The sequence below is a fragment of the Panulirus ornatus genome, chromosome 5 (assembly GCF_036320965.1).
Source record: "Panulirus ornatus isolate Po-2019 chromosome 5, ASM3632096v1, whole genome shotgun sequence".
NCBI classification, from domain to species: Eukaryota; Metazoa; Arthropoda; class Malacostraca; order Decapoda; family Palinuridae; genus Panulirus; species Panulirus ornatus.
This window is the reverse complement of record NC_092228.1, coordinates 38,727,237-38,753,490: the sequence shown is the minus strand read 5'-3', so window position 1 is coordinate 38,753,490 and position 26,254 is coordinate 38,727,237. Positions and strand designations below refer to the sequence as shown.

Here is a 26,254-nt window from a genome sequence, read left to right as displayed (position 1 = left end):
AATTGGAGATGTCACAGTTGCATTATTTTCTCGTGAATCATGTACTTGGAAGAATTTTTTTTAGAGTTCTTTTAGCGTTGTTGGTCTATGTCAGGATTTGGAGATTGTGTGTAGATGTTGCTTTTTGGAGAATACTCTGATTTGTAGGAAACTGCACTTTCTTTGAGTTGAAGAAAAAATTAGAAAATCCCCTTGTCCTCTACAAGCAAGGCATCCACTGTACCTTAAACTATGCCTCACCTGCTTGGTCATCCACCTTGTTAAAGCCAAATTACAAACCATACAAAACAGAGCACTTGTTATGATTATTGGATACTGAGCAGCCACAAATGTGTGTCACTTAGACATCAAAAGAAGATTACATCTAATAGTCACACTACACCATGGTTAGCACCCAGTTCAGTACAGCAGCACTAACCCTCTTCCATAACCATTCACCACCATCCATATTGAAATAAAAAGTTCACCCTTTCCTCATATGTCAGTGTCCTTTACTTGAGGGTTCCCTCATCCCCCTGTAAACACTGTAATGACAGAATATTCATATCAGAGTTACTCTACAGACACCAAACAACAGTTTCCCAATTCATACGTGAATTTCATGTCCAGATGTTCACCCATCTAAAAGTAATCATTTGTAGACAAGTATGAATCCCATGTTTTGCATTGTGGACACTACCCATCTCTTCAACAATGCAAACATCATTTAGCATATCATAGGATCCTCCATGCTTTTTAGACACCCAACATTTACTCCTTAGTAATTGTTCCAAGTTCTGTTTTGTGTGATTTCTTACATGTGTTTTTGAATGTGTGGATGACCAGGAAAGTGAGTCATAGATTATGAGTGTAGGTGAACTGTTTGCACAAGATACTAAGAGATTCTTAATTGTGTCTTAAGCTGGTGCCGGTAAGTTTTCTGAAGATGTTCATTTTGTTTGAGGACTTGTGTAGGTATTTGTCGTCTTTATTTGTACCAGGTGTTCTCATGATCTTTCCTAGGCATTGCATGATTATTTCTGGGTTGTCACAGCATCTGTTTGTCACATTTGACCAAACCAAAGTTTTGTTGAATTCAAGTGGGTGATTGCTCAGGTTTATGGGAAGGTGGATTCATATCTGTGAGGGGTTAAGAGGGCAGTGGTGGATCTCTTTTGGGATGTACACATTCTGATTTGAGCTTGATCATGTTCAAATTGTGGGATATATATATATATATATATATATAATTTATTTATTTATTTATTTAACTTTCTAAAAGGGGAAACAGAAGAAGGAGTCATGCGGGGAGTGCTCATCCTCCTCGAAGGCTCAGATTGGGGTGTCTAAATGTGTGTGGATGTAACCAAGATGAGAAAAAAAGGAGAGATAGGTAGTATGTTTGGGGAAAAAAACCTGGATGTTTTGGCTCCGAGTCAAACGAAGCTCAAGGGTAAAGGGGAAGAGTGGCTTGGGAATGTCTTGGGAGTAGAGTCAGGGGTTAGTGAGAGGACAAGAGCAACGGAAGGAAAAGCACTACTCCTGAAACAAGAGTGGTGGGAGTATGTGATAGAGTGTAAGAAAGTAAACTCTAGATTGATATGGGTAAAACTGAAAGTGCATGGAGAGAGATTGGTGATTATTGGTGCATATGCAACTGGGCATGAGAATAAAGATCATGAGAGGCAAGTGTTTTGGGAGCAGCTGAGTGAGTGTGTTAGTAGTTTTGATGCACGAGACCGGGTTATAGTGATGGATGATTTGAATGCAAAGGTGGGTAATGTGACAGTTGAGGGAATAATTGGTGTACGTGGGGTGTTCAGTGTTGTAAATGGAAATGGTGAAGAGCTTGTAAATGTATGTGCTAAAAAAGGACTGATGATTGGGAATACCTGGTTTAAAAAGAGAGATATACATAAGTATACATATGTAAGTAGGAGAGATGGCCAGAGAGCATTATTGGATTACGTGTTAATTGATAGGTGCGCGAGAGAAACTTTTGGATGTTCATGTGCTGAGAGGTGCAACTGGAGGGATGTCTGATCATTATCTTGTGGAGGCTAAGGTGAAGATTTGTAGTGGTTTTCAGAAAAGAGAGAATGTTGGGGTGAAGAGAGTGGTGAGAGTAAGTGAGCTTGGGAAGGAGACTTGTGTGAGGAAGTACCAGGAGAGACTGAGTACAGAATGGAAAAAGGTGAGAACAAAGGACACAAGGGGAGTGGGGGAGGAATGGGATGTATTTAGGGAAGCAGTGATGGCTTGCGCAAAAGACGCTTGTGGCATGAGAAGCGTGGGAGGTGGGCAGATTAGAAAGGTTAGTGAGTAGTGGGATGAAGAAGTAAGATTATTAGTGAAAGAGATGAGAGAGGCATTTAGACGATTTTTGCAGGGAAAAAGTGCAAATTACAGGGAGGTGTATAAAAGAAAGAGGCAGGAGGTCAAGAGAAAGGTGCAAGAGGTGAAAAAAGAGGGCAAATGAGAGTTGGAGTGAGAGAGTATCATTGAATTTTATGGAGAATAAAAAGATGTTTTGGAAGGAGGTAAATAAAGTGCGTAAGACAAGGGAACAAATGGGAACATCAGTGAAGGGGGCTAATTGAGAGGTGATAAGTAGTGGTGATGTGAGAAGATGGAGTGAGTATTTTGAAGGTTTGTTGAATGTGTTTTATGATAGAGTGGCAGATATAGGGTGTTTTGGTTGAGGTGGTGTGCAGAGTGAGAGGGTTAAGGAGAATGATTTGGTAAACAGAGAAGAGGTAGTAAAAGCTTTGCGGAAGATGAAAGCAGGCAAGGCAGCAGGTTTGGATGGTATTGCAGTGGAATTTATCAAAAAAGGGGGAGACTGTATTGTTGACTGGTTGGTAAGGTTATTTAATGTGTATGACTCATGGTGAGGTGCCTGAGGATTGGTGGAATGCTTGCATAGTGCCATTGTACAAAGGCAAAGGGGATAAAAGTGAGTGCTCAAATTACAGAGGTACAAGTTTGTCGAGTATTCCTGGGATATTGTATGGGAGGGTATTGATTGAGAGGGTGAAGGCATGTATAGAGCATCAGATTGAGGAAGAGCAGTGTGGTTTCAGAAGGAGGCTCTCTGCGCAGCCATCACTAACCCTCCTGGTACCCATTCGGGTAGTAGTGGTAAACTTGCTTAGTTGTGTTTAGCAATCCTAGTAACATAGTTTTGCCTCAAAACTTGCTGTCCTGTTGAATCATATTACCCTTACATGTATTATGTTGGATTTTCTCCAAGGTGATGCCACCTTGCAAGGCTCTGCATTATATAGAATATGCAGTGCTTCTGTAACCCAGATACAGGATTCTGGTGTGGTTGTCAGGAACCATAGGATAAGCCATTGCATTGTTTCTTCTCTGCCTTACGTAGTGGTTGTTAGTAGGAACTTTATGTAGGAGCCTCTGCAAACACTGCACTAGAGTTTCCCTCTGCCAGTGGCTTGTTAAGTGTTAGGCACTAAAACCTGAGAAGCAGTGCTGGAGTTCACTAATTATGGAGAGTCCATTGTTGTGACCTCCCTCTTGAGGGAGTTTTAGTTGGGAACAGGCCTGAGATATAGATAGATCGATCTCTTCTGCACTGCTAAGCTTTACGACATTTTACATTCTCATACCTTTCTTAACTGTAAATTGTCTCGTTTTACAAGGCAACTTTTCCTCAAACATAGTTTCTTCTCTTATATTTACTTTTTTTTTTTTTGTCGTCTGTTGTATCATAGACTTTGTCATCACAGTATTGTGTGCATGTGGGATACTCTTTACCAGTGTGTTTGTACAATATCAATGTTCCAAAGGAGAAATATGCTTTGGTTAATAAAAAATATTTCATATTGTATACTTTATTTATGGTGAGGAAGGCTGTACATACCATAGACAATACTGGGGACATAGACAACTCATGGCGGTGATGTTTGACTCAAAACAAAACTATACAGCAAAGAGCATCCATGCCATATATGAAAATATAAATAATACAAAAATAAAAGATTCTAACCAGTCACCTGCTGGGTGCCAGGTTGCTTACACTACAATCACTTAAACATTAACTTTTGGGCACAGTGCTGTTTACAGTGATTGAAACAAACCTTGTGATTTTTCTTTCCCATAAACTTCTCAAACTTCACAGAGAAGTGTAGTATGGTATTATAAGGTTAGAGTGCACATTTAACTTTCATGTTTTCCAGCCAGGTCTTAACTTCAGCCTGTCACATTTTTGCTTTATTTTTTAAAGAGAGTTTTATAAGATTTGCATTTGCTGTGTGATGTCAAGTATTAAAAGATCACAAGCCGACATGTCAAAAAAATGAAGTATTACATTTATTAAAAGAGGCTGTCATGTAACAATTTGTTTGAAAATGTCTGCCTTCATGTTGGAAAGACAAGATATGAAAAGGCTAATTAGCTCAATTCTTTGTTAGATCTTATATTTCCGTTTGTTGTACACTTCACTGCATATTCTTAAAAAATACCGAACCAACTGAGCATTCTATATAATTTTTTTCCCCTTAGGATGATTCATCCAAAATTTTCATTTACCACCTTCCTCAGTCAGAAAGTTGTATCTTTAGGCCTTATAAAGAAAAGTTTTAAATTTGCTTCAAGGTAACTCTGCTAGGAACAGTTCATACCTTTTTCTCAAACATTTTGTACTTTAGTAATGTCTGGAGAATCCCCCATCCCCCTCCATATTTTAGACAATGTCAAAATCTTGTTTATATTTTTTCCAATCATTGCAGACCAACAGTTGGGCACAGATGACAGTACCAAGTTGAAGTACACCCATAACCAAATGCAGAATTTTCCCCATCACTACTAGTAGCTTTAGAATTTTGATCCACAAGAACTATATGTTCAAGTAAACTGAATTATACTTCAATAATGAAAGCCAAGTCTAATCCTTCAGGAGAGAGAAAGGTAGGAGCTAATATTTTATGTCTGTTGGTGCTAAAGGCATCTCTTTAAATACAATAACCATTGTGGAGCTTGATAGTATTAAATAACACCACTGTTCAGTTATGCTATGCCCATACCCTTAAACATCATTTGATGAAAAATATGCCTTTATTGGTATCACAAAATTCGTTTTTTGTAAAAACTAATACAAAAAGATGGGAATCTTCTTGGGACACACTTCTGGCCTACTTTCTGGTGATTAGTATGTCCAGCAAGTGGTAGCCATACATCGAGTCATGAATTTAAGAAAAAAACTTGGGTAAAAGTCAGTACATTTAACTCCCTAATTCCAAAAATAAAAATTATGCATAATTTTGCTTATCACTGCAAAAGTCATTACTGTTGTGACATACCTCAAGGATATTAGTATGCATGGTCCACAGCTTCTACTTTAAATACAGTGAAAAAGTTCAAGCAAAATCTCGTTCAGGGAGAATTAGCTTAAGCAAAATGTAACAAATGCTGAATATTTTGGTAAAGGTTTTGCTGAAAAATATGGGCACTGTAATCAATCACTGAAACACTTGGTGCCCACCAGTTTGCCATACCAAAACAATGGGATAAAACGCCCTCTAAACCAAGTTTATTTCACGGTGTAGTACATAATCAGTATTGGCCTCTGAAAGTAAATTCTATACATGGGGCAAAGAAAGGTTGGGTACAATAAAATTCATAATCTATGTTTTGCTACAACCATATACATCTACCAACCAGGTGTTAACTATATTGATATAATGTCAATTTTGTTGGGATATGGTGAATACTGACGGAAGTGATTGGCTTCTACGTTTTAGTTCAAGGCCATCTTAATGTCTAAACAGTAAGGCAAATATGGGTTTCCCCTCATCAAACATATCCTCGGTCAATTCATTTATTTTAATCAAGGGTTTTTATAGTACTGATGGAATGGAGAAAATCATTCATTGGAAAGCAATCTGATAAACAGGAAAAATGGATAGGTGCATGCGAGGCAGGAAGCAAAGCAGAAAGTGTCATATTACAAAATTGACTTACAAAAAGGTATAAAATAAATAAGTATGCAAACTGGATTACATACTGTAGGCGATTCTCTTCCCGGTTACAAGTTGAAAAAAAATGTAAAATGCATAGGTTTGTCTGTTGTACTAAATTCTCAAACTGGTGCATTACTTACCAATTTTGAGAAGCATGACAAGATTACTGTTGATATTTGTTTCACCAAAAATAGGAATTCAACTCAAAATAAATAAATTATTAACTAAGAATTTGCAAGGATGCTCTACTTTCTGTAGTTAAGTAATGAACAACATTGATGACCCATCTTTTTACACAACCTAGAATAATTACTTTGTTAGTTAAAGGAAGAGCAAGCTCCTCTTAAGTTCACACTATCATACAGAATAAAACAACCAAAACCTTAGAAACACCTCGTTCCAGTGAGACAGTAATAGTACAAATGTGCAAAACCAATTTTTGTTTAATTTGGAAAACATTCATTGGTTGGCAAATAAAATTAATGAAAAATTACCAAAATACTTTTGAGAGGATAAGACTAAACTCTCTCAGTTGTTAAAGGTTATAAAGAACCTTTTTGTTGGTGCCCTGTGGTACTTTCATGAAAAACAGACAAGACCCATGAAGCAGATTTAAGGAACATATCGAGTAACACATTGTAAAGAAAGTTGTTCAAATGCAGGTTTGTGAGGTATTTACAGTGATACTGAAAATGCAATGCTTATAATCCAAAGAAAATAATTTTTGAGTTTCCAATACTTTATATTGGTTGGGTTTATGATTAAACTGAACTCTAAAAGAATTTTACTTTGAAAGAACCGAGTCGTGTTGGTAGATATGGGGAATGATTGTTACGACGATCATATTTCGTCCACCAGTCAAGGCTGATTGCCGAGTTTGAGCAAACTGCTACCTAATCAGGGACGGATCCTGTAGGTTGTCCTACAGGAAAAAGTCTCCACCAAGACCTATATGACAGTCTTCTCCTTTTTAATAAAGAAATACATTCCAGAAAATTAATATAAATTAACTAATCTTAAAGACCTCACAATTTTTTCATGTCAGTAAATGACATTTCAGCTAAATAATTAATGACCAAACACCAGAAAATACAAGTAGACAGAGTCAAACATAATACCTCCAAGCAGTGTTAAAATACAGCAAGTGCTGAAATTGGTTCCAAAAAATACCCAACTGAATTTGCATGTCACCCTGACTTTTTAGTTCATCTGTTTTTCCAATTGGTAAAATACAAATTATATGGAGGACTGTGTAGGGGAGTCTAGCAAGACTGCTATGTACTTGTAAATTCCTATTAGTGTTGTGGATTGCTAATTATGTGGTTCACAGTCTTCTAAACAATCATACAACAATACACAACAAATTTCTCAGTTGTACTATATTTTCCTTGGAAAACTCAAAAGTAATCACAACAATCCTATCCTCAACATTAAAACCTACTTCATCCCTGTATTAATAGTAATACCAAGGTAAGGTACATTACTCTGAGGCCTTTACTCCTTGTGCTATCCTAACCAAATACTGGATCCGCCCCAGATATTGCTCACTTATAGCAGTCACTGAGCTGCTACCCTCACAACAGAAGAGTGGAGTCATAATGCCTACACAGGGCAGCAGTGGAGGAAAAGTTTAAAAAGAATCTGAAAAGTAAGAAATTGAATGTATCAAGATCATAATCCCACAATAACTACACACACACAGTTCAATAAACCTACACGATTATAAACGAATAAGGAGAGGTAGGCAAGACCTTGTTATAAACAGAAATCTTCCAACATATGGAAGCAACCCAAATAACTTCTGTTGAGGGACATCCCCAACACCTTTGGGACACACACTACAAGATTTTCAATGGCTTATGACTCCTGCTTCAGCTGCTGAGGTGGCAGCAAGTTACATCATTAATCAAACAGTACTACTCAGTATATTATGACTTAGCTATGGACACACACATTCTCAATACTCTGATAAACTTTGTCTTTATACAAAATACTTACAATGACATCGTCTTTATAATAAATACTTGATTTTCACAACTCTCACATGTCTCACCATGTGCAGGAAGGCCCAAGTCCTTCAGTATGAAGGGTAAGAGGTCTCCCAAAACCAACTGAATGTTGGTAAATACCAACATACCTGTTATGTTCTGCTGCCACCAGCATCTGCATCTTGTCCACTCTGGCCATCACTTGGTGTTGGTTCTGATACTCCAAAAGCTGCAAGCTCTGGCAGAAGTGGCAAGGGCCGAGCAGGCCAGTGCCGAACAGCTTTCATGCTTTCTGCCTCCCGCTGGAGTGTTTGTAAGCGTTTTAGCAATGGCCATACATGCAGTTCCAACCACTCGCCCACTGTCCAGTCATCAAACCACTCGGCCATGGCCTCACGAGCTGTCTTCATCAGAAGTGTCACAGCATGAAGACGGGCTGGTAGCTCTTCTAGGTCTTCATCTATTCTCATTGGTGATGAAAAGTTGTGGCGACGGTTGTAATCAGTGATCCATGCACGACTCCGTGTCACTCGTTCAATGTAAGAATCAACTTCATGCTTTGTAGTATCAAGACGTGCAGTTAACTTGAATACCTGTGCACCAGGGAAGAAGCACCAAGAAAACTTATCCCAAAGATATGGATCGGCATCTAAATTCAGCCAAGTTTGGTATTTTGGTGTCTGCATGCAATTGAGAGCCTGATATAATTGTCCCTGAACAGAAGCATTAAAGAATCCATGGGAAACTCCAATCAGATTAACGGAGAGGGATGGGAGTGATGCTGGGAGCAGTTCACATAAAACAGCAAAGTGGTCATAACGCTGCCATCCTGTGAGAACTATACCACGGAAACCAGCTGTAAACTTGCTCGCTTCACTGGCCATCACATCCAACCAGTTCAGGTTGTTGTCTAAATGTCTTCGGACATTTGGTACAGTAAGTTGTTCCCCAAATGCTCCCTTAAAAGCAGATGCAGCCCATACACGAGAAAACACCTGGCTGTATTTGGTCCATACAGATGGCTGAACAAACCTATATACATCTTCAGCATATACCCATACCATTGGCTCAACCAGTTCACCCAAATGAGCTTCTTGCATGGCAGATTCAGATACATGACGCAACATATCATCCCAAACCAGAGGTATTGTTGCATACTTCCTTCGCACATATCTTGCAACTGCTTCAACGTGTTGCAGAAATAATGTTTCCCTTAATACCAAACGACACTTTTCACACTCCCCTATCTGAAACACCTCATCACAGCCAATATGGAGATAACGAGCACCTGGGTGAAGTGCCATCACCTGATCCACCATAGAGCGAACTAACCACATGGACTCGTTCAATGATGGGCACAGAGCTTGTGGAAGTTCAGGAACTTCACGTAAATGTGCAAAACGCTCATGTTTGAGGGCAAACTCCAAATGACCAAAGGTTTGGATAAGAGGAATAACCTCTAGCCCATGACTGCGACATGCTGCAACCAAATTTGCAATCTGTTTTCGAGAGTAGTGGTTTTTAGTAGCAACTTGTGCAAGGCGACCCCGCCATGGAAACATATCTTCATATTCCAGTAAGACTGCAGTGGCACCCTGTCCAGCTATCCATGGAAGAAGTTGCAATATAGCAGACATCTTTGGTGGTGCACCTTTCAAGTCAAAATGCACAACACGGTGAGATGGTATGTAGTTGGGTCGATCTGTGCGCCCATACACTGGCTCTCCATAAGGATTGTAACGGTACTGACCTCCACCCCAAGAACCACCAGGTTGTGAATCTTGCTGGGGTAACATAATAGCACCTGGTATTGCTGCTGCCTGCTGTTCTTGTGCTTTTCGTTCCGCAACTCGTCGCTGCAGAACTTCAACTGCTAGACGGTGTTGTGCCTGAGCAGGATCAGAAGGTACAACTTCCCCATTGATGGCATTTTCATTTTGATTATTCCAGTTATCATGCTGGTGGTTGTCCTGATCTTCTCGGTGAGCAGGCCACTCACCTTGTTGTTGGGCATTACTACCTGTTACAAATTTTACATGTTGTACGTGAGCATTGTCAGAGGGAGCTTGACCATGACCATCCTTTTCATGAGCATATAGTGTGTTAAGGGCACGGTGTCTTGGAGCTGAGGGGTGATCTAAAGGGCCTCCAGGAGCATACTGCAGGTACACAATACCCACAGTTACCAAGACACATGCTGCCCAAACCACCTGCCTTCTTGATCGCCAGGCACCCACTCCAGCACGTCCAAACCAAGCCCGCAAAACCTCCATACTAGACCGTGCACACAGTGATGTCCACGTGTGTCTAGCCAGATGTTTCTCCCCTGACGTCCAGTGTTTTGCTTCAGAACCTGCAATATTGGAACACATTAGTTTGATGTAGAAAGTGTCAATACCAACTAATGTATTTCTAGTATAATTTTACTGGTTCCTATCTTTCCAACTTCAGGATCAATCACTTCAATGTTCACCAATTATAATCCATGTACTGTAAACATTTCCAGGAAATGAAAAATATCCAGCCTTTATCATAATACTGGTACTACAGAGAAATTTAATAGAATCCATAATTTCTGTTGTAAGTGCAGATGAGAAAAAACACAAGATGCAATTCACAAACAAAATATCCTGTAGATATTAGGTGCATGTAGTACATATATTTGTAAAGCTTCAAACACTTTGAAAATGTGCAAGAAATAAATATTACATACCCCCGAAGGACCTAAACTGTGTATTGGATGTCATACTTTACCTAACATAACCTTAGATTCTGTGATCGTTTACACTAATTGATTAATTCACCTTCAGGCTTATACCCCTTCCATAACTTGTCTAATTAGGTACACTTTTTGTCTCATGGTTTTTTCAGTTTCATTTTTAAATTTTTTCAGTGTAATGTATAATATTTCTCATGGATGAGGATATTGTATTAAAAAATGCTTGAACATGGATGTTTTACCATCTTATTGGAAATGTGGCACCTGACAATTCTAGTTGCACCAATGGATAATCTTCCAGGCCTTTCTTTTTAATAAGTAACAACAGTATCTTCTGAAGCTTATAACTTTCTTATTTTCCAAGGCAATGGGTCCATGTCTACAACAGTTATCGTCAAGAAATCAGAAAACAAGATTAGTGACCGCATAGAAACATTAAAAACCAGTCCTTTTAGGATACTTCAATAAAAACTACTAGGTTAAGCAGCAGTATGCATATAACAGAATGAGAAGCACACGACAACTATATCCCCACATACATATTCGTAAGTTATCATCACAAAGAAATTCAATGCCTGAGTTAGCCACAAAACTGTGATGTTAAGTCTGGACCTTCTAAATAAAATATGTAAATTTAGGGAAAAAGCTCTTGAATGGTTAAAAGAATTACCATGCAAGAAATTTTAAACGAGCCTGAAATACAGGTATAATTTCTGAACAACCTTTACTTAAGAACGAGTAAAGATGAGTGATTTTTAGGTAAATAAAGATGTCAGATTAATTCACTAGCTGCAGAATGCTTTGAACCAAGATACTGTGTAAACATGTTTATCCTACAAAGGATAGTGTTTTTGTTGCAGTTCCTATCACTGGAATCCACTGGCACACAAGACAGTTACCATGACCCCTCAAAAGTCCTAGATATCTTTAACAGATACTTTAGTTTTGTTTGTACTTCAGAAGTGATAGGCAGTCAAGGATTCTTTTGCATCTTCAATGGGATAGTAACAATATAAGAAAAGTGTTGCATGGGTCTGTTATGTGATGGGTGGTGGCCACATCTGAGGCACATAGTATGACAAGTTTCTTTGGAAAGTGTATATATGTTTACATTGATTTATCTTGGATCAGGGTGTGCTGATAATGGTGTTAGGGATAAATATTTGGTGGGTGGTATATATGTGAATGTTTTGTTGTACTGGTCTTTATTTCTCGATATGGATTTTGTTGTAAAAGCAAGTGATGTGCAAAGTTGGGGTACCTATCTTGCTTATAGGAAAGTAATTTGAGAGTGGGTGATAGGGATGGGTTGGGTCATGCAATAAATTGTGTTCTATCATGTCTACATGTATTAGTAGGGGTAGGATCTGAGTTCTTATAAGGAAACTATGTTGGTGCATCTTGTTATGGTTTTGAACATTTTGTAATGTTTGAAGGTTTGTAGAGTTGCTTTTGGATGTGTTGGAGGAACTTTCTCTTAGGTACCAAGCATACATCACCCACAGTTGTAAAGCTTCAAAACTTTCATTCTTGCCAGTGGCATTACCCAAGGCATTATTTCTGTTTTCAGTATACAAATGATTTAAACAAAAACGAACTAAAACATTCCTTATTTAGAAGATTAATAATTTATGCTACCAAAATTTGTTGCCAATTCAATAGTATGTTAGTTATGCTGATTTATACATAAAGTAATATGCAACATTAAAAAAAAGGCTGAAATATATTAATTTTAATGGCAATTTTGACCGAGCTGTAGTCTTTAAAGTTTAATATTTAATTCTACTAATATAAGAAAATATGCAGGTACAATAACTGGAAGAGTGAAAGATGTATGGTAAATAACAGTACGAAAACATTCTACAGTTCACAATGTTGAAAAATATAAAAAATGAATTACCTTAAATATGAAAAAACAAAAATCAGTTGAGTGCAAGAAAAGCTGAAAGTAAAATATATATATACAATATATATATATGGATGTGGAAAGGGCGCTGTAGTTTCGGTGCATTATACATGACAGCTAGAGACGGTGTGAATGAATGTGGCCTTTGTTGTCTTTTCCTAGCACTACCTCAAGCACATGCAGGGGGAGGGGGCTGTCATTTCATGTGTGGCGGGGTGGCGACGGGAATGATTAAGGGCAGACAGTATGAATTATGTACGTGTATATATGTATATGTTCGTGTGTGTATATATATGTATACGTTGAGATGTATAGGTATGTATATGTGTGTGTGGACATGTATATATATACATGTGTATGTGGATGGTTTGGGCCATTCTTTTGTCTGTTTCCTTGTGCTACCTCACTAACGCAGGAGACAGTGACAAAGTATAATGAAAAAAAAAATATATTTATATAAATATATTCCTACGAGTCCACGGGGAAAATGAAACACGAAAAGTTCCCAAGTACACTTTCATGTAATAATCACATCATCAGGGGAGACACAAGAGAGAAATATAACAGTCAGTTGATATACATCGAAGAGACAAAGCTAGGACGCCATTTGGTAAACATGTGATTTACCAAATGGCATCCTAGCTTCGTCTCTTCGATGTATATCAACTGACTTGTATTTCTCTCGTGTCTCCCCTGATGATGTGATTATTACACAAAAGTGCACTTGGGAACTTTTCGCATTTCATTTTCCCCGTGGACTCTTAGGAATATCTTGATCATGCGCAAAATTGTGATCCTTTTCAATATATATATATATATATATATATATATATATATATATATATATATATATATATATATATATATATATATATCCCTAGGGATAGGGGAGAAAGAATACTTCCCACGTATTCCCTGCGTGTCATAGAAGGCAACTAAATGGGGAGGGAGCCAGGGGCTGGAAATCCTCCCCTCTCGTTTTTAATTTTACAAAAGGAGCAGAGAAGGGGGCCAAGTGAGGATTTCCCTCAAAGGCTCAGTCCTCTGTTCGTAACGCTACCTCGTTAACGCGGGAGATGGTGAATAGTATTAAGAATACATATATACATGTGTGTGTGTGTGTGTGTAAATAATACATGCAATGAGCAAATGGACATAGGCAAGCTCACACATGCAGTTGCAGATGCATGGAGGTACATGCTACGCAAGAGAATTACACAGTCATTCTATATATATACATATTTATTTTGCTTTGTCGCTGTCTCCCACGTTAGCAAGGTAGCACAAGGAAACAGACGAAAGAATGGCCCAACCCACCTACATACTTATGTATATACATACATGTCCACACACGCAAATATACATACCTATACATCTCAACGTATACATATATATACACACAGACATATACATATATACACACTACATAATTCATACTGGCTGCCTTTATTCATTCCCATTGCCACCCCGCCACACATGAAATAAAGACCCCCTCCCCCTCATGTGTGCGAGGTAACTCTACGAAAAGACAACAAAGGCCACATTTGTTCACATTCAATCTCTAGCTGTCATGTAATAATGCACCGAAACCACAGCTCCCTTTTCACATCCAGGCCCCACAGAACTTTCCGTGGTTTACCCCTGACGCCTCACATGCCCTGGTTCAATCCATTGACATGACTGCTAGAGACAGTGTAAATGAATGTGGCCTTTGTTTTCTTTTCCTTGCACTACCTTGCACACATTCAGGGGAGGGGGTTTTTATTTCATGTGTGGCGGGGTGGTGATGGGAATGAATAAAGGCAGGGATAATATATATATATACTTCCTACCCCAAGAATCCCTTTTATCCTTACGAGGTTCCTGCAGTACTTGGGTAGATGGCAATGTCCAACAGTTAGCACTACAGGTCATGAAGTGTTTTGATGATGTGTGTAGGGCATCTGGTTTATTAAGTGCTCAGTGTCTTTATCATAGTTGCATCATGGGCACAAAGGGTCTTGGTACATGTTGGAACAGAGCTTTTTCGATGTCCAGAGAATATGCAGAATGCTGCGACTGTTTCAGCAGCGTGGTTCCTAATGAGTTTATTTTGTGCCTGTTGGGTCACTTCATTGTGTATGTGTTTTCTAAGAAACCTGTTGGGGTTACTGAAGTGTCAAGAAAGGGTAAGCTTTTTCTTCCTACTGGGGGATTGGTGGTTATAGCGGTTTAGGTTGAATAGAATTGCATAAAATTGAGTGCCGAGCATGGTGAGGTGGGACTGTATTAAGAGGATGTTTCTTCCACTGTACTGGTGTTTGTGGTTGCTCGGTAATCAGTGATTGTTCCAAGTACTATTTTATGTGGTCTGAAGCTTTGTTATGTTTGCTTTTGAGAGGGTGGAAGAGCAGGGAGAAGGGGCATAGCTTAAAGTGAAGTGGTTAAATTGTTTGTAGAAGATGCTAGAGGATTCTTTTGTCTAAATCTGGTACCACTTAATGTTCTGAGAAAATTTAGTTTGAGTGTTGCTTTTCTGTTGATGTTATAAGGGAGAGAGAAAGTAACCATGATGAGATTTTGCCAAGATGACATGGTAGCACATAGTGCTCACTGCTTTTTTTTATATGATGAAAACCCTTTTGTTTTAGTTATGAATTCAAGGAGAGAGAGATTAATGGACTCTGCCTACAGGTAATAATACTACAAGTGAGAGGTAATCTTTGGTGAGGGTATATCACAGCCATTGGATGGAAAGCAGTAGTTTTGTGGAGACCTCAATATAAGGGTATCCACCATTTCCTTCTCCTCTTGTATGAAGTCCAGCCTTGAAGCTGCTGGGGCCCTGTAAAGGGGGGCCTCGGGTTTATAATAATAATACTTCGAGAGTGGGAAGAAACTATCAACGAGTCTTTCAGTGTATGGTAATGATTACATTATCAAGGACCTCCTTGCCCCATAGGAGCCATGCTTCCTCTTGAAGCACTACCACGAAAATGCACGAGTCACACAAAATGGATCCTAGTAATACTATAATAGTCCGTATGGAGTGAACCAGAGCATGTGAACCGTCTCGGGTAAACCATGGAAAGGTCTGTGGGGCCTGGATGTGGATAGGGAGCTGTGGTTTCGGTACATTACACATGACAGCGAGAGACAGTGTGAATGAACGCACCCTTGTTTGTCTTTTCCTGGTGTTACCTGTGTGGTGGGGTAGTGACAGGAATGTATGAAGGCTAGAAAGTATGAATATGTACATGTGTACATATAGGTTGATATGTATATGTGTATGGGCATTTATGTATGTGTGTGTGTATATGAGCCATTCTTCATCTGTTTCCTGGCAGAAATAGGGTGTTTTGGTCATGGTGGTCTACGAAGTGAGATCAGGGTGAATGATTTGAAGAAAGAAGAGGTAGCGAAAGCTTTGCAAAAGATGAAATCCGGCAAGGCAGCAGGTTTGGATGGTACTGCAGTGGAATTTATTGAAAAATTGGGTGACTATGTTGTTGACTGGTTGGTGAAGTAACAGAGGACTGATGGAATGCATGCATAGTGCCTTTGCACAAAGGCAAAGGGGATAAAGGCAAGTGTTCAATCTACAGAGGTACAAGTTTGTCGAGTATTCCTGGGAAATTATATGGGAGGGTATTGATTGAGAGGGTGAAGGCATGTACAGAGCATCAGAGCGGGGAAGAGCAGTGTGGTTTCATTAGTGGTAGAGGATGTGCGAGAAATACTTAGAAAAACAGGTGGATTTGTATGTAGCATTTATGGATCTGAAGAAGGCATATGATAGGGTTGATAGAGATGTTTTAAGGAAGATTTAAAGAATATATGGTGTGGGAGGTAAGTTATTAGAAGCAGTGAAAAGTTTTTACCGAGGATGTAAGGCATGTGTATGAGTAAGAAGAGAGGAGAGTGATTGGTTCCCAGTAAATGTCAGTCTGTCAGGGGTGTGTGATGTCCCCATGGTTGTTTAATTTGTTTATGGATGGGGTTGTTTGGGAGGTAAATGCAAGAGTTTTGGAGAGAGGGGTGAGTATGCAGTCTGTTCTGGATGAGAGGGCCTGAGAAGCGAGTTAGTTGTTGCTTGCTAATGATACAGCTCTCATGGCTGATTCATGCGAGAAACTGCAAAGGTTGGTGACCGAGTTTGGAAAAGTGTGTGAAAGGAGAAAGTTAAAGAGTAAATGTGAATAAGAGCAAGGTTATTAGGTTCAGTAGGGTTGAGGGCCAAATCAGCTGGGATGTAAGTTTGAATGAAGAAAAATTGGAGTAAGTGAGGTGGGGGTGGATTTAGCAGCGGATGGAACCATGGAAGCGAGTCACAGGGTGGGGAGGGGGCGAAGGTTCTGGGAGCGATGAAGAATGTGTGGAAGGAGAGAACGTTATCTTGGAGCAAAAATGGGTACGTTTGAAGGAATAGTAGTTCTAATGATGTTATATGCTTGCGAGGCATGGGCTTTAGATAGGGTTGTACGGAGGAGGGTGGCTGTGTTGGAAATAAAATGTTTGAGGACAATATGTGGTGTGAGGTGGTTTGATCGAGTAAGTAATGTAAATGTAAGATGTGTGGAAATAAAAAGAGTATGGTTGAGATAGCAGACCAGGGTGTGTTGAAATAGTTTGGACATATGGAGAATGAGTGAGGAAAGATTGACCAAGAGGATATATGTGTCGGAGGTGGAGGGAACGAGGAGAAGTGGGAGACCAAATTGGAGGTGGAAAGATGGAGTGAAAAAGATTGAGTGATCGGGGCCTGAACATGCAGGAGGGTGAAAGGCGGGCAAGGAATAGAGTGGGTTGGATCGATGTGGTATACCGGGGTTGACATGCTGTCAGTGGATTGAATCAGGGCATGTGAAGCGTTTGGGGTAAACCATGGAAAGTTGTGTGGGGCCTGGATGTGGAAAGGGAGCTGTGGTTTCGGGCATTATTGCATGACAGCTAGAGAGTGAGTGTGAACGAATGGGGCCTTTGTTGTCTTTTCCTAGCACTACCTCGCACACATGAGGGGGGAGGGGGATGGTATTCCATGTGTGGCGAGGTGGCGATGGGAATGAATAAAGGCAGACAGTGTGAATTGTGTGCATGGGTATATATGTACGTGTCTGTGTGTGTATGTATATGTGTACATTGAGATGTATAGGTATGTATATTTGCGTGTGTGGACGTGTATATATATACATGTGTATGGGGGTGGGTTGGGCCATTTCTTTCGTCTGTTTCCTTGCGCTACCTCGCAAACGCGGAAGACAGCGACAAAGCAAATAAATATATATATATATATATATATATATATATATATATATATATATATATATATATATATATATATATATAGGGTGTTTTGATCGAGGTGGTGTGCAAAGTGAGAGGGTCAGGGAGAATGGTTTGGTAAACAGAGAAGAGGCAGTGAAAGCTTTGTGGAAGATGAAAGCCGGCAAGGCGGCAGGTTTGTATGGTACTGCAGTGGAATTTATTAAAAAAGGGGGTGACTGTGTTGTTGACTGGTTGGTGAGGATATTCAATGTATGTATGGCCCATGGTGAAGTACCTGAGGATTGGTGGAATGCATGCATAGTGCCATTGTACAAAGGGGATAAAGGTGAGTGTTCAAATTGCAGAGGTATAAGTTTGTTTAGTATTCCTGGGAAATTATATGGGAGGGTATTGATTGAGAGGGTGAAGGCACGTACAGAGCATCAGATTGGGGAAGAGCAGCATGGTCTCTGAATTGGTAGAGGATGTGTGGATCAGGTGTTTGCTTTGAAGAATGTATGCGAGAAATACTTAGAAAAGCAAATGGATTTGTATGTAGCATTTGTAGATCTGGAGAAGGCTTATGACAGAGTTGACAGATACTTTGTGGAAGGTATTAAGAGTATATGGTGTGGGAGGCAAGTTGCTGGAAGCAGTGAGAAGTTTTTATCGAGGATGTAAGGCATCTGTATGAGTAGGAAGTACAGAAAGCGATTGGTTCCCAGTGAATGTCGGTTTGCGGCAGGGGTACGTGATGTCTCCATGGTTGTTTAATTTGTTTATTGATGGGGTTGTTAGGGAGGTGAATGCAAGAGTTTTGGAGAGAGGTGCAAGTATGCAGTCTGTTGTGGATGAGAGGGATTGGGAAGCGAGTCTGTTGTTGTTTGCTGATGATACAGCGCTGGTGGCTGACTCGGGTGAGAAACTGCAGAAGCTGGTGACAGTTTGGTAAAGTGTGTGAAAGAAGAAAGCTGAGAGAAATTGTGAATAAGAGCAAGGTTATTAGGTACAGTAGGGTTGAGGGACAACTCAATTGGGAGGTAAGTTTGGAGAAAAACTGGAGGAAATGAAGCGTTTTAGATATCTGAGAGTGGATGTAATGGTGGATGAAACCATGGAAGCGGAAGAGAGTCACAGGGTGGGGAGGGGGCGAAGGTTCTGGGAGCATTGAAGAATGTGTGGAAGGCGAGAATATTATCTTGGAGGGCAAAAATGGGTATGTTTGAAGGAATAGTGTTTCCAACAATGTTATATGGTTGCGAGGTGTGGAGGAGGGGAGATGTGTTGGAAATGAGATGTTTGAGGACTATATGGCATGTGAGGTAGTTTGATCGAGTTAGTAATGAAAGGGTAAGAGAGTTGTGGTAATAAAAAGTGTGGTCGAGAGAGCAGAAGAGGGTATATTGAAATAGTTTGGTTACATGGAGAGAATGAGTGAGGAAAGATTGACAAAGAGGATATATGTGTCAGAGGTGGAGGGAATGAGAAGTGGGAGACCAAATTGGAGGTGGAAGGATGGAGTGAAAAAGGTTTTGAGCGATCGGGACCAGAACATGCAGGAGGGTGAAAAGCGTGCAAAGAATAAAGTGAATTGGAACGATGCGATATACCGGGGTCGACGTGCTGTCAATGGATTGAACCAGGGCATGTGAAGTGTCTAGGGTAAACCATGGAAAGTTTTGTTGGGCCTAGATGTGGAAAGGGAGCTGTGGTTTCGGTGCATTACACATGACAGCTAGAGACTGAGTGTGAACGAATGTGGCCTTTGTTGTCTTTTCCTAGCGCTATCTCGCACGCATGCAGAGGGAGGGGGGGGGGCGGGGGTGCCATTTCATGTGTGGCGGGGTGGCGTCGGGAATGGCTGAGGGCAGCAAGTATATGTACATGTGTATATATGTATTTGTCTGTGTATGTCAATGTATGTATACACTGAATGTATAGGCATGTATATGCGAGTGTGTGGGCGTGTATGTATGTACATGAGTATGTGGATGGGTTGGGCCATTCTTTCCTCTGTTTCTTTGCGCTACCTCGCTAACACGGGAGACAGCGACAAAGCAAAATAAATAAATAAAAATAAATATATATATATATAATGACACACACACACACAGTGCACAACAAAGTTAAATCTAGCTGTGGACGATGAGAACTATAATCTGGATGCATACGCTGGAAATCGATTGAGGTCCACAATACTACGGGTCGCCGGCTTGGCAGCATGCTCTTCAAGGAATACATGCTGTCCATGGCTAGCTGGGGACCCTGTCAGAGCCTGTGGAGGACTTTTCAGGGCCTAAAGTCACGCTGAAATATGGGGATTAAGAAGTGCCACAGCAAGTAGGTGAAGCCTATAAATAGGTTAGTCCCACACATATTCATATACATTTCCCCCATCATGTTAAGCAAGACAAACCACCAACAGGCTTAGCAAAAAAGAGATTATAAACAATCGAGACCAACAACAGCTCTACTGTTCGGGTAAGAGGCCAAATGACTTGTTATGACAAGCATTGGTCAGGACGACGAGTAAACCTTACCTTGACACTTGCTGCCACCTGGGTCACTAGTGCCTACTCCGGCGCCTGCTATCACTCAGGTCGTGATGACCAGTGTGGTGGACTTCGTCTGCCTCGTTTCCCTGGAAGAGTGGGCAAGCATGAGTGAGTTCCCGTGATAAAGCGGCTTAAGGAATGATCTATTGTTATGGTGTGGATCTGCAATGTCTGAGATGGGATTTGCGGAACAGGTAATTTTGCTTGTGCAATAACAGACATTAAAAGTACGTGTGGTATATGTATACAAATCAATTATTCACGAGTGTCATGTTTAAAGACTGCGTGCGGTAATGTATCGCCCCGTAATACTCTCTTTTATATTGACTTTTTGAGAATAAAATGGATAACCCGCCACTCCACGTGGCACGGAAGTACTAACCCTTGAGATTATTACTGGATGGTACAGCGAGCGCATTACTCCATCCTCCTCCAGCCGAGATCTAAAACATTACTACCACCGCAGCCTGACTAAACCCTACCCAAGACGGTGCGGTACATGAAGAACCGTCAATATTCACTGGCTTCCAGCTCTGCCGTCTACCCGCGGTGCTCAGCGGCATCACGCCTTACAGCCCACCAGTAACGTGAGGTTAAGTCCGTTAGAATAACCGCCACGGTCGCCCGCGCTCCTCCTCCTCCTGAGGATCGACCATTCGTAAGGCAGTGGGTGTGTTAGCCTGCCTGACGGTGCGCGGTGGAGGTAGGCTAGCAGGGCAGGAGGCGAGCTGTGTCACCCCTGCTCAAGGCCACATAACGGCTCTGGCAACACTGGCCAGGGTAAGAAACCCTCCACTCTACAATATCTGTTCCAGTGTGTGGCTAACGGCGGTACCTGATCACTAAAGTTACGTAGGTAATTAATGACTTTATTAACCTAATGAAACATGTTTAGAAAAATGTAGATCAATGTCATTCATTCGAAAAGAACATTCACTGTCACATAAGGAAGGAAATGATTTCAAATGTGCAGACTTTACACTTCACTGATCAAACTTAGGACGAAATTCGTTCTACCTAAAAGAACTATTCCAAAAACTTTAAAGATATCATACGATTAAGTTCTTGTAATCAAGAACGAATAATTCTGATAAGGTGACAAACGAGTCAGTCAGTCAGGTGGTTGATTCGCCAACACCCACGTCCTCTGTTCATGGTGTGGTTGAGGACAGACCTTGAGTCCTGAGTCACTTTACACAAAAAGTGGTGTACAGGACCTGGTGTGCGGTAAGTACTTGACCATAAGAGTCAGTTTCAGTAAATTTGTTCTCAGATTTCCAATATTATCAGCACAGTAATATCATCAACAGAGATTTAGGTACTTGTTCTCGTTACCCTGAACAGACCCTACCAGGCCAGAGACCCTGCAGACCTTTCCTAATGTTGGAACCAGAGACTCCCAGCCAACCCTCCCTCAACAGTCCATGTAACGCTGTCCCTTGTAAACTTGTATGTCACCAGTTCTGTAATGTAACCACTGTAGCCCAGATCCCGAGTCTTTACTGCAACGAAACATGGCGCCACACCCTGGGGAGGAGGAAGGAAAGCAAGACTGCTTATTATAACAGACACCTACCCCTCAACACCCCAGTCGTAACACAGACACCTACCCCTCAACACCCCAGTCGTAACACAGACACCTACCCCTCAACTCCCCAGTCGTAACACAGACACCTACCCCTCAACTCCCCAGTCGTAACACAGACACCTACCCCTCAACACCCCAGTCGTAACACAGACACCTACCCCTCAACTCCCCAGTCGTAACACAGACACCTACCCCTCAACTCCCCAGTCGTAACACAGACACCTACCCCTCAACTCCCCAGTCGTAACACAGACACCTACCCCTCAACTCCCCAGTCGTAACACAGACACCTACCCCTCAACTCCCCAGTCGTAACACAGACACCTACCCCTCAACTCCCCAGTCGTAACACAGACACCTACCCCTCAACTCCCCAGTCGTAACACAGACACCTACCCCTCAACTCCCCAGTCGTAACACAGACACCCACCCCTCAACTCCCCAGTCGTAACACAGACACCCTCCCCTCCCCTCCCATCTCCCCACCTTCCGTATTTAACCTGCCTTTTTTGCCTACTTGTTCCCCGTACCGACCGTCATGGTGTGTGTCTGTACCCTCTCACCCCACAACCTGTACCACAGGCCTGGCGACATTTAACCAGGGGTCATCTTTAGATATTATTTATATCTCACATTTATCTTACATTATTCCCTTCGTTTAGTTATTTGTTATTTGCAACTTTCACCACAAATATCTTTCATTATGTGTCACTCACACAACGGAGTGGGTTCCTGCCAGCTCTCCCGACACCTCCCTCCACTTTCTCCGTGACACAGCAGAAGCCGCCGCTACCACACCACCACAATACTGACGAAACCCAAAACTCTGTAGTGTGTTGTGGCGTCTCCAACACCAGATATAAACACAACTGTCAAACGTGAAATGACAACACTGGAATAAGTCTGTCTATAAGATAAGATCTCTCACTAGCATTCTCGAGTACGAACCCGAGTACGACGGTACCACCCTTGAGTACGAAGGTACTAACCTGAGTACGACGGTACGACCCTTGAGTACGACGGTACGACCCTTGAGTACGACGGTACGACCCTTGAGTACGACGGTACGACCCTTGAGTACGAAGGTACTAACCTGAGTACGACGGTACGAACCTTGAGTACGACGGTACGAACCTTGAGTACGACGGTACGACCCTTGAGGACCATTTACGACTGTTGCAGCCTCGGGTATGGTGCTGTCACCTTTTTTTTTTCAAAGATGACTTGAGGAAGAAGTGCGAGGCCATACCATCGTGTGTGGGTGTTATCGTGTCGTGCATAATTATGGGTTATTCATACAATGTCTCGTTACCCAGCCACAGTCAACACAGCAATTATTTACTAGTCCTTCGTCGGTAGCTGAGGGCACGCCTACTGCCCCTCCTGGGCAAGGCTCCCCCCGCAGCCCTGGGGCGTCAGGCCAGGGGAACGTATTATCCTGTGTTGCCGCCCCTGAATGTCATTAGTTCCCCTGGAAAGCAGAAGTAGGTCGGAGCCGCGGTCAGCGACACAGACCTGGAGGGCGGCTGACTTTGTGGAGCAGAGAGTTGCTGTGTCATACCTCGGGCCAGAGATCGCGCCGCCGGGGGTGACTGCTTTCCCGTGTCAGAAGGAACGCCGACGACCTGTTCTCCAAGTGTCACAATAACCTGGACAGTTGTTACCAACTTCCTGGTTAACAACCACACATCTCCGGTGGCTACCTCCCGACACAACCTTAATGGTGGACGAAAAGCAAAGAACATGTCGCCCGGCTCCAGAGCAGAGCATCACGAAACCCTACCTTCTGCTCACGTGTGTCGCAAGCAACACGGACGGCATGCATGCAACATGCACACCGCAAGCACTGCACTCACTATGGTACAAGCAGGGTAATCAAGCGTGCTAATCACTACAAGCTCAAGAAGGCAGTTACTGCAAGCAAGACGGGGACACCACAGTGCTGCTGGCAGGGTAATGATCATCGTGTCGTAGTAACTGGCAACTCCTCTGCTCAGTACCTCTACATGGCAAGCAACTGTCCGGAGTGCAAGTAGTGAAGGCACGGGCGGTCTAGCATGGCAAACCAAGCAGAATGGCACTGTGTACTGACTGTAGTGAGGCACTCATGGTCAGGGAGGCACTCTTACATCAGTCTTCAGTAATGGACTAAACTTAGTACTTTTATAAGGCAGCAAGTATTCAAGAAGATTATTATCTCCTTGTGTATGGCGATACGACCACAGTACGACCACTGAATACATCGGTACGACCCTTAAAGATCAGATCTAACGCTAGACCATTAAGGTCGTACCCTGGTCCTCACGAGGTAATGAAGACCATTAAGGTCGTACCCTGGTCCTCACGAGGTAATGAAGACCATTAAGGTCGTACCCTGGTCCTCACGAGGTAATGAAGACCATTAAGGTCGTACCCTGGTCCTCACGAGGTAATAAAGGCATACGTGTGAGTGACAAGTTCCAAAAAGTGACGTAAACACATTCTTTCCCGGGGTATTGGTATGATGAACTAACTTATCCTCGTTAGTATGATGAACTTATCCTCGTTAGTATGATGAACTTATCCTCGTTAGTATGATGAACTTATCCTCGTTAGTATGACGTATGATCTTAAAACGTTACGTTTCATAATTTTCCTCTAAGACCAGTCAGTCAGTACGACCAATCACTGCGACCGGCCGGTCGTTCACTAAACTGTCGTAGTATCACTTCGTAAACTTGATACACAAATCAGTAGCAAGATTTTCGGCATTTTAAAGTTGTCTGAGAACACACTCCTGGGGGAGGGGGGGGCAGCCGACGCTCCCCTGCCATCAGCCCCAGGACTGCCCCAGCCCCCCTGGGGGAGGGTCTGGACCCCAACCTAACATGCAGGTCAAGTTCGTTTAATCATCGATCAACTTCCGGCAGTTCAAACTTCCTCCACAGTCGTCAACAAACACCGACGCTAACAACATAACAGGAGACAGAAGGCTTTGCGTACTTGTGACCCAGATCTATAAATTACTGTAGTGAGGCTGTAGCACGCCAGACACACTCTACATTACTAAGGTTGGCAGAGGAACTGCCTAGAGGGACTACCCCCCCCCCCCACACACACACCATCATGTGAGGCAGGCAGAGTCCACGTAGCACAATAGGCCTCCACCACCACCACCACCACCACAGGAGATGTCTCGTCTTCCTCGACCGTGACCTCTACTGTAGCAGCTACAATCTGCTCGTCCATCGTCATACTCGCACCAGAAACACTGAACTCTTCTCCCTCATGCCATCTGGAACTACCAGCGTCGAGGGTGGCCACTGCGTTCCAGGAACTGGAAGGATGATCCAGCATTCCAGTTTGGTTTGATTCCCGAAAGACGGCAAGTGTCCGTCTGGCGCAGCTCACATAATGCTCTTCCTGGGACGGGGGGGGGGGGGGGGGGGTTTAGTTATTATTGGTGGATTTGATGACTGGGTGGGTGGGGGGGGGTCGTGTGGTGGTTGGGGGGGGGGGGGTCTCTGGCCTCCCCTCCCCAGCAGCTGTGGTAAACAAGACACGCAAGACTTGACCTTTCCTGACCTCCTCCACCCACACATAATTCACGACCCCGCCATGTTGGAGGCTGCTGGGGGAAGCAGACGACCAGCCGGTCGCTGGTCGTTCTGGAGACGACCAGCCAGCCTGTCGCTAGTCGTGCTGGCGTTGCATTTCAAATTACGTTCGTTTCTTTTTAAAAAGCAACGTGTTCGACTATGATATAATTTTGGAGACAACTTCCGTCTACATTGGCAACACACCGTAGGAGAAGCCCTGGCAACCAACACCTCCATATATACATCATGAGCACGACGGTACGACCCTTCGAGAAGATGGAGTGGCCAGTCTGGGTCAGGTCACAGCCAAGACCACCGTACCAAAGGTCAGTGTTGTTTGCTATAGTCGCTGGTCGTACCGTCGTGGTCAAGGGTCGTACTGTCACACCAAGTGATGACAAAAGTGATAAGGTCATTATATCATACGACCCTATACCAAAAGGTGACCCCATCACTCTTCAACTACTTTATTGTGAGGCTTATATCGTCACGTAGTTATTGTGTCAGTCACTTGTATATACACTGGGCGACCTCACTTCTGGCCAACACATCTAAACCCATCTCATTAGTGATTAGGTCAACACACACTAGTGCAAGTCCCTCGCCTTCACTCACAATACACTTACATTGTGGCCCAGTAAGTCCCTTACTGCCACAATACACTTGCATTGTGGCCCAGTAAGTCCCTTACTGCCACAATACACTTGCATTGTGGC

At 42.2% G+C, this 26,254-nt stretch overlaps 2 protein-coding genes across 12 annotated transcripts in view; one reads left to right on the top strand and one right to left on the bottom strand.

Annotated features, from left to right (window-relative positions):
• Window positions 1-5,006, top strand: part of Vlet (COMM domain containing 10 protein valette) — a 28,315-nt gene extending 23,309 nt beyond the window's left edge. For both annotated transcript variants that reach the window (XM_071661951.1, XM_071661950.1), the window contains one exon: window positions 4,731-5,006. The gene's annotated coding sequence lies outside the window, so the exon portion shown is untranslated. The remainder of the gene's footprint in view (window positions 1-4,730) is intronic.
• LOC139748667 (hexosaminidase D-like) overlaps window positions 3,818-26,254 on the bottom strand; it is a 111,360-nt gene continuing 88,923 nt past the window's right edge. For 9 of the 10 annotated variants that reach the window (XM_071661931.1, XM_071661936.1, XM_071661934.1 and 6 more), the window contains 2 exons: window positions 20,358-20,458; window positions 3,818-10,301 (listed from right to left, as the gene is read on the bottom strand). In XM_071661931.1, the coding sequence (XP_071518032.1) occupies window positions 8,101-10,221 (2,121 nt within the window). In that variant the 5' untranslated portion in view covers window positions 10,222-10,301; window positions 20,358-20,458 and the 3' untranslated portion in view covers window positions 3,818-8,100. The remainder of the gene's footprint in view (window positions 10,302-20,357; window positions 20,459-26,254) is intronic. The other variant, XM_071661939.1, reaches the window with a different exon arrangement.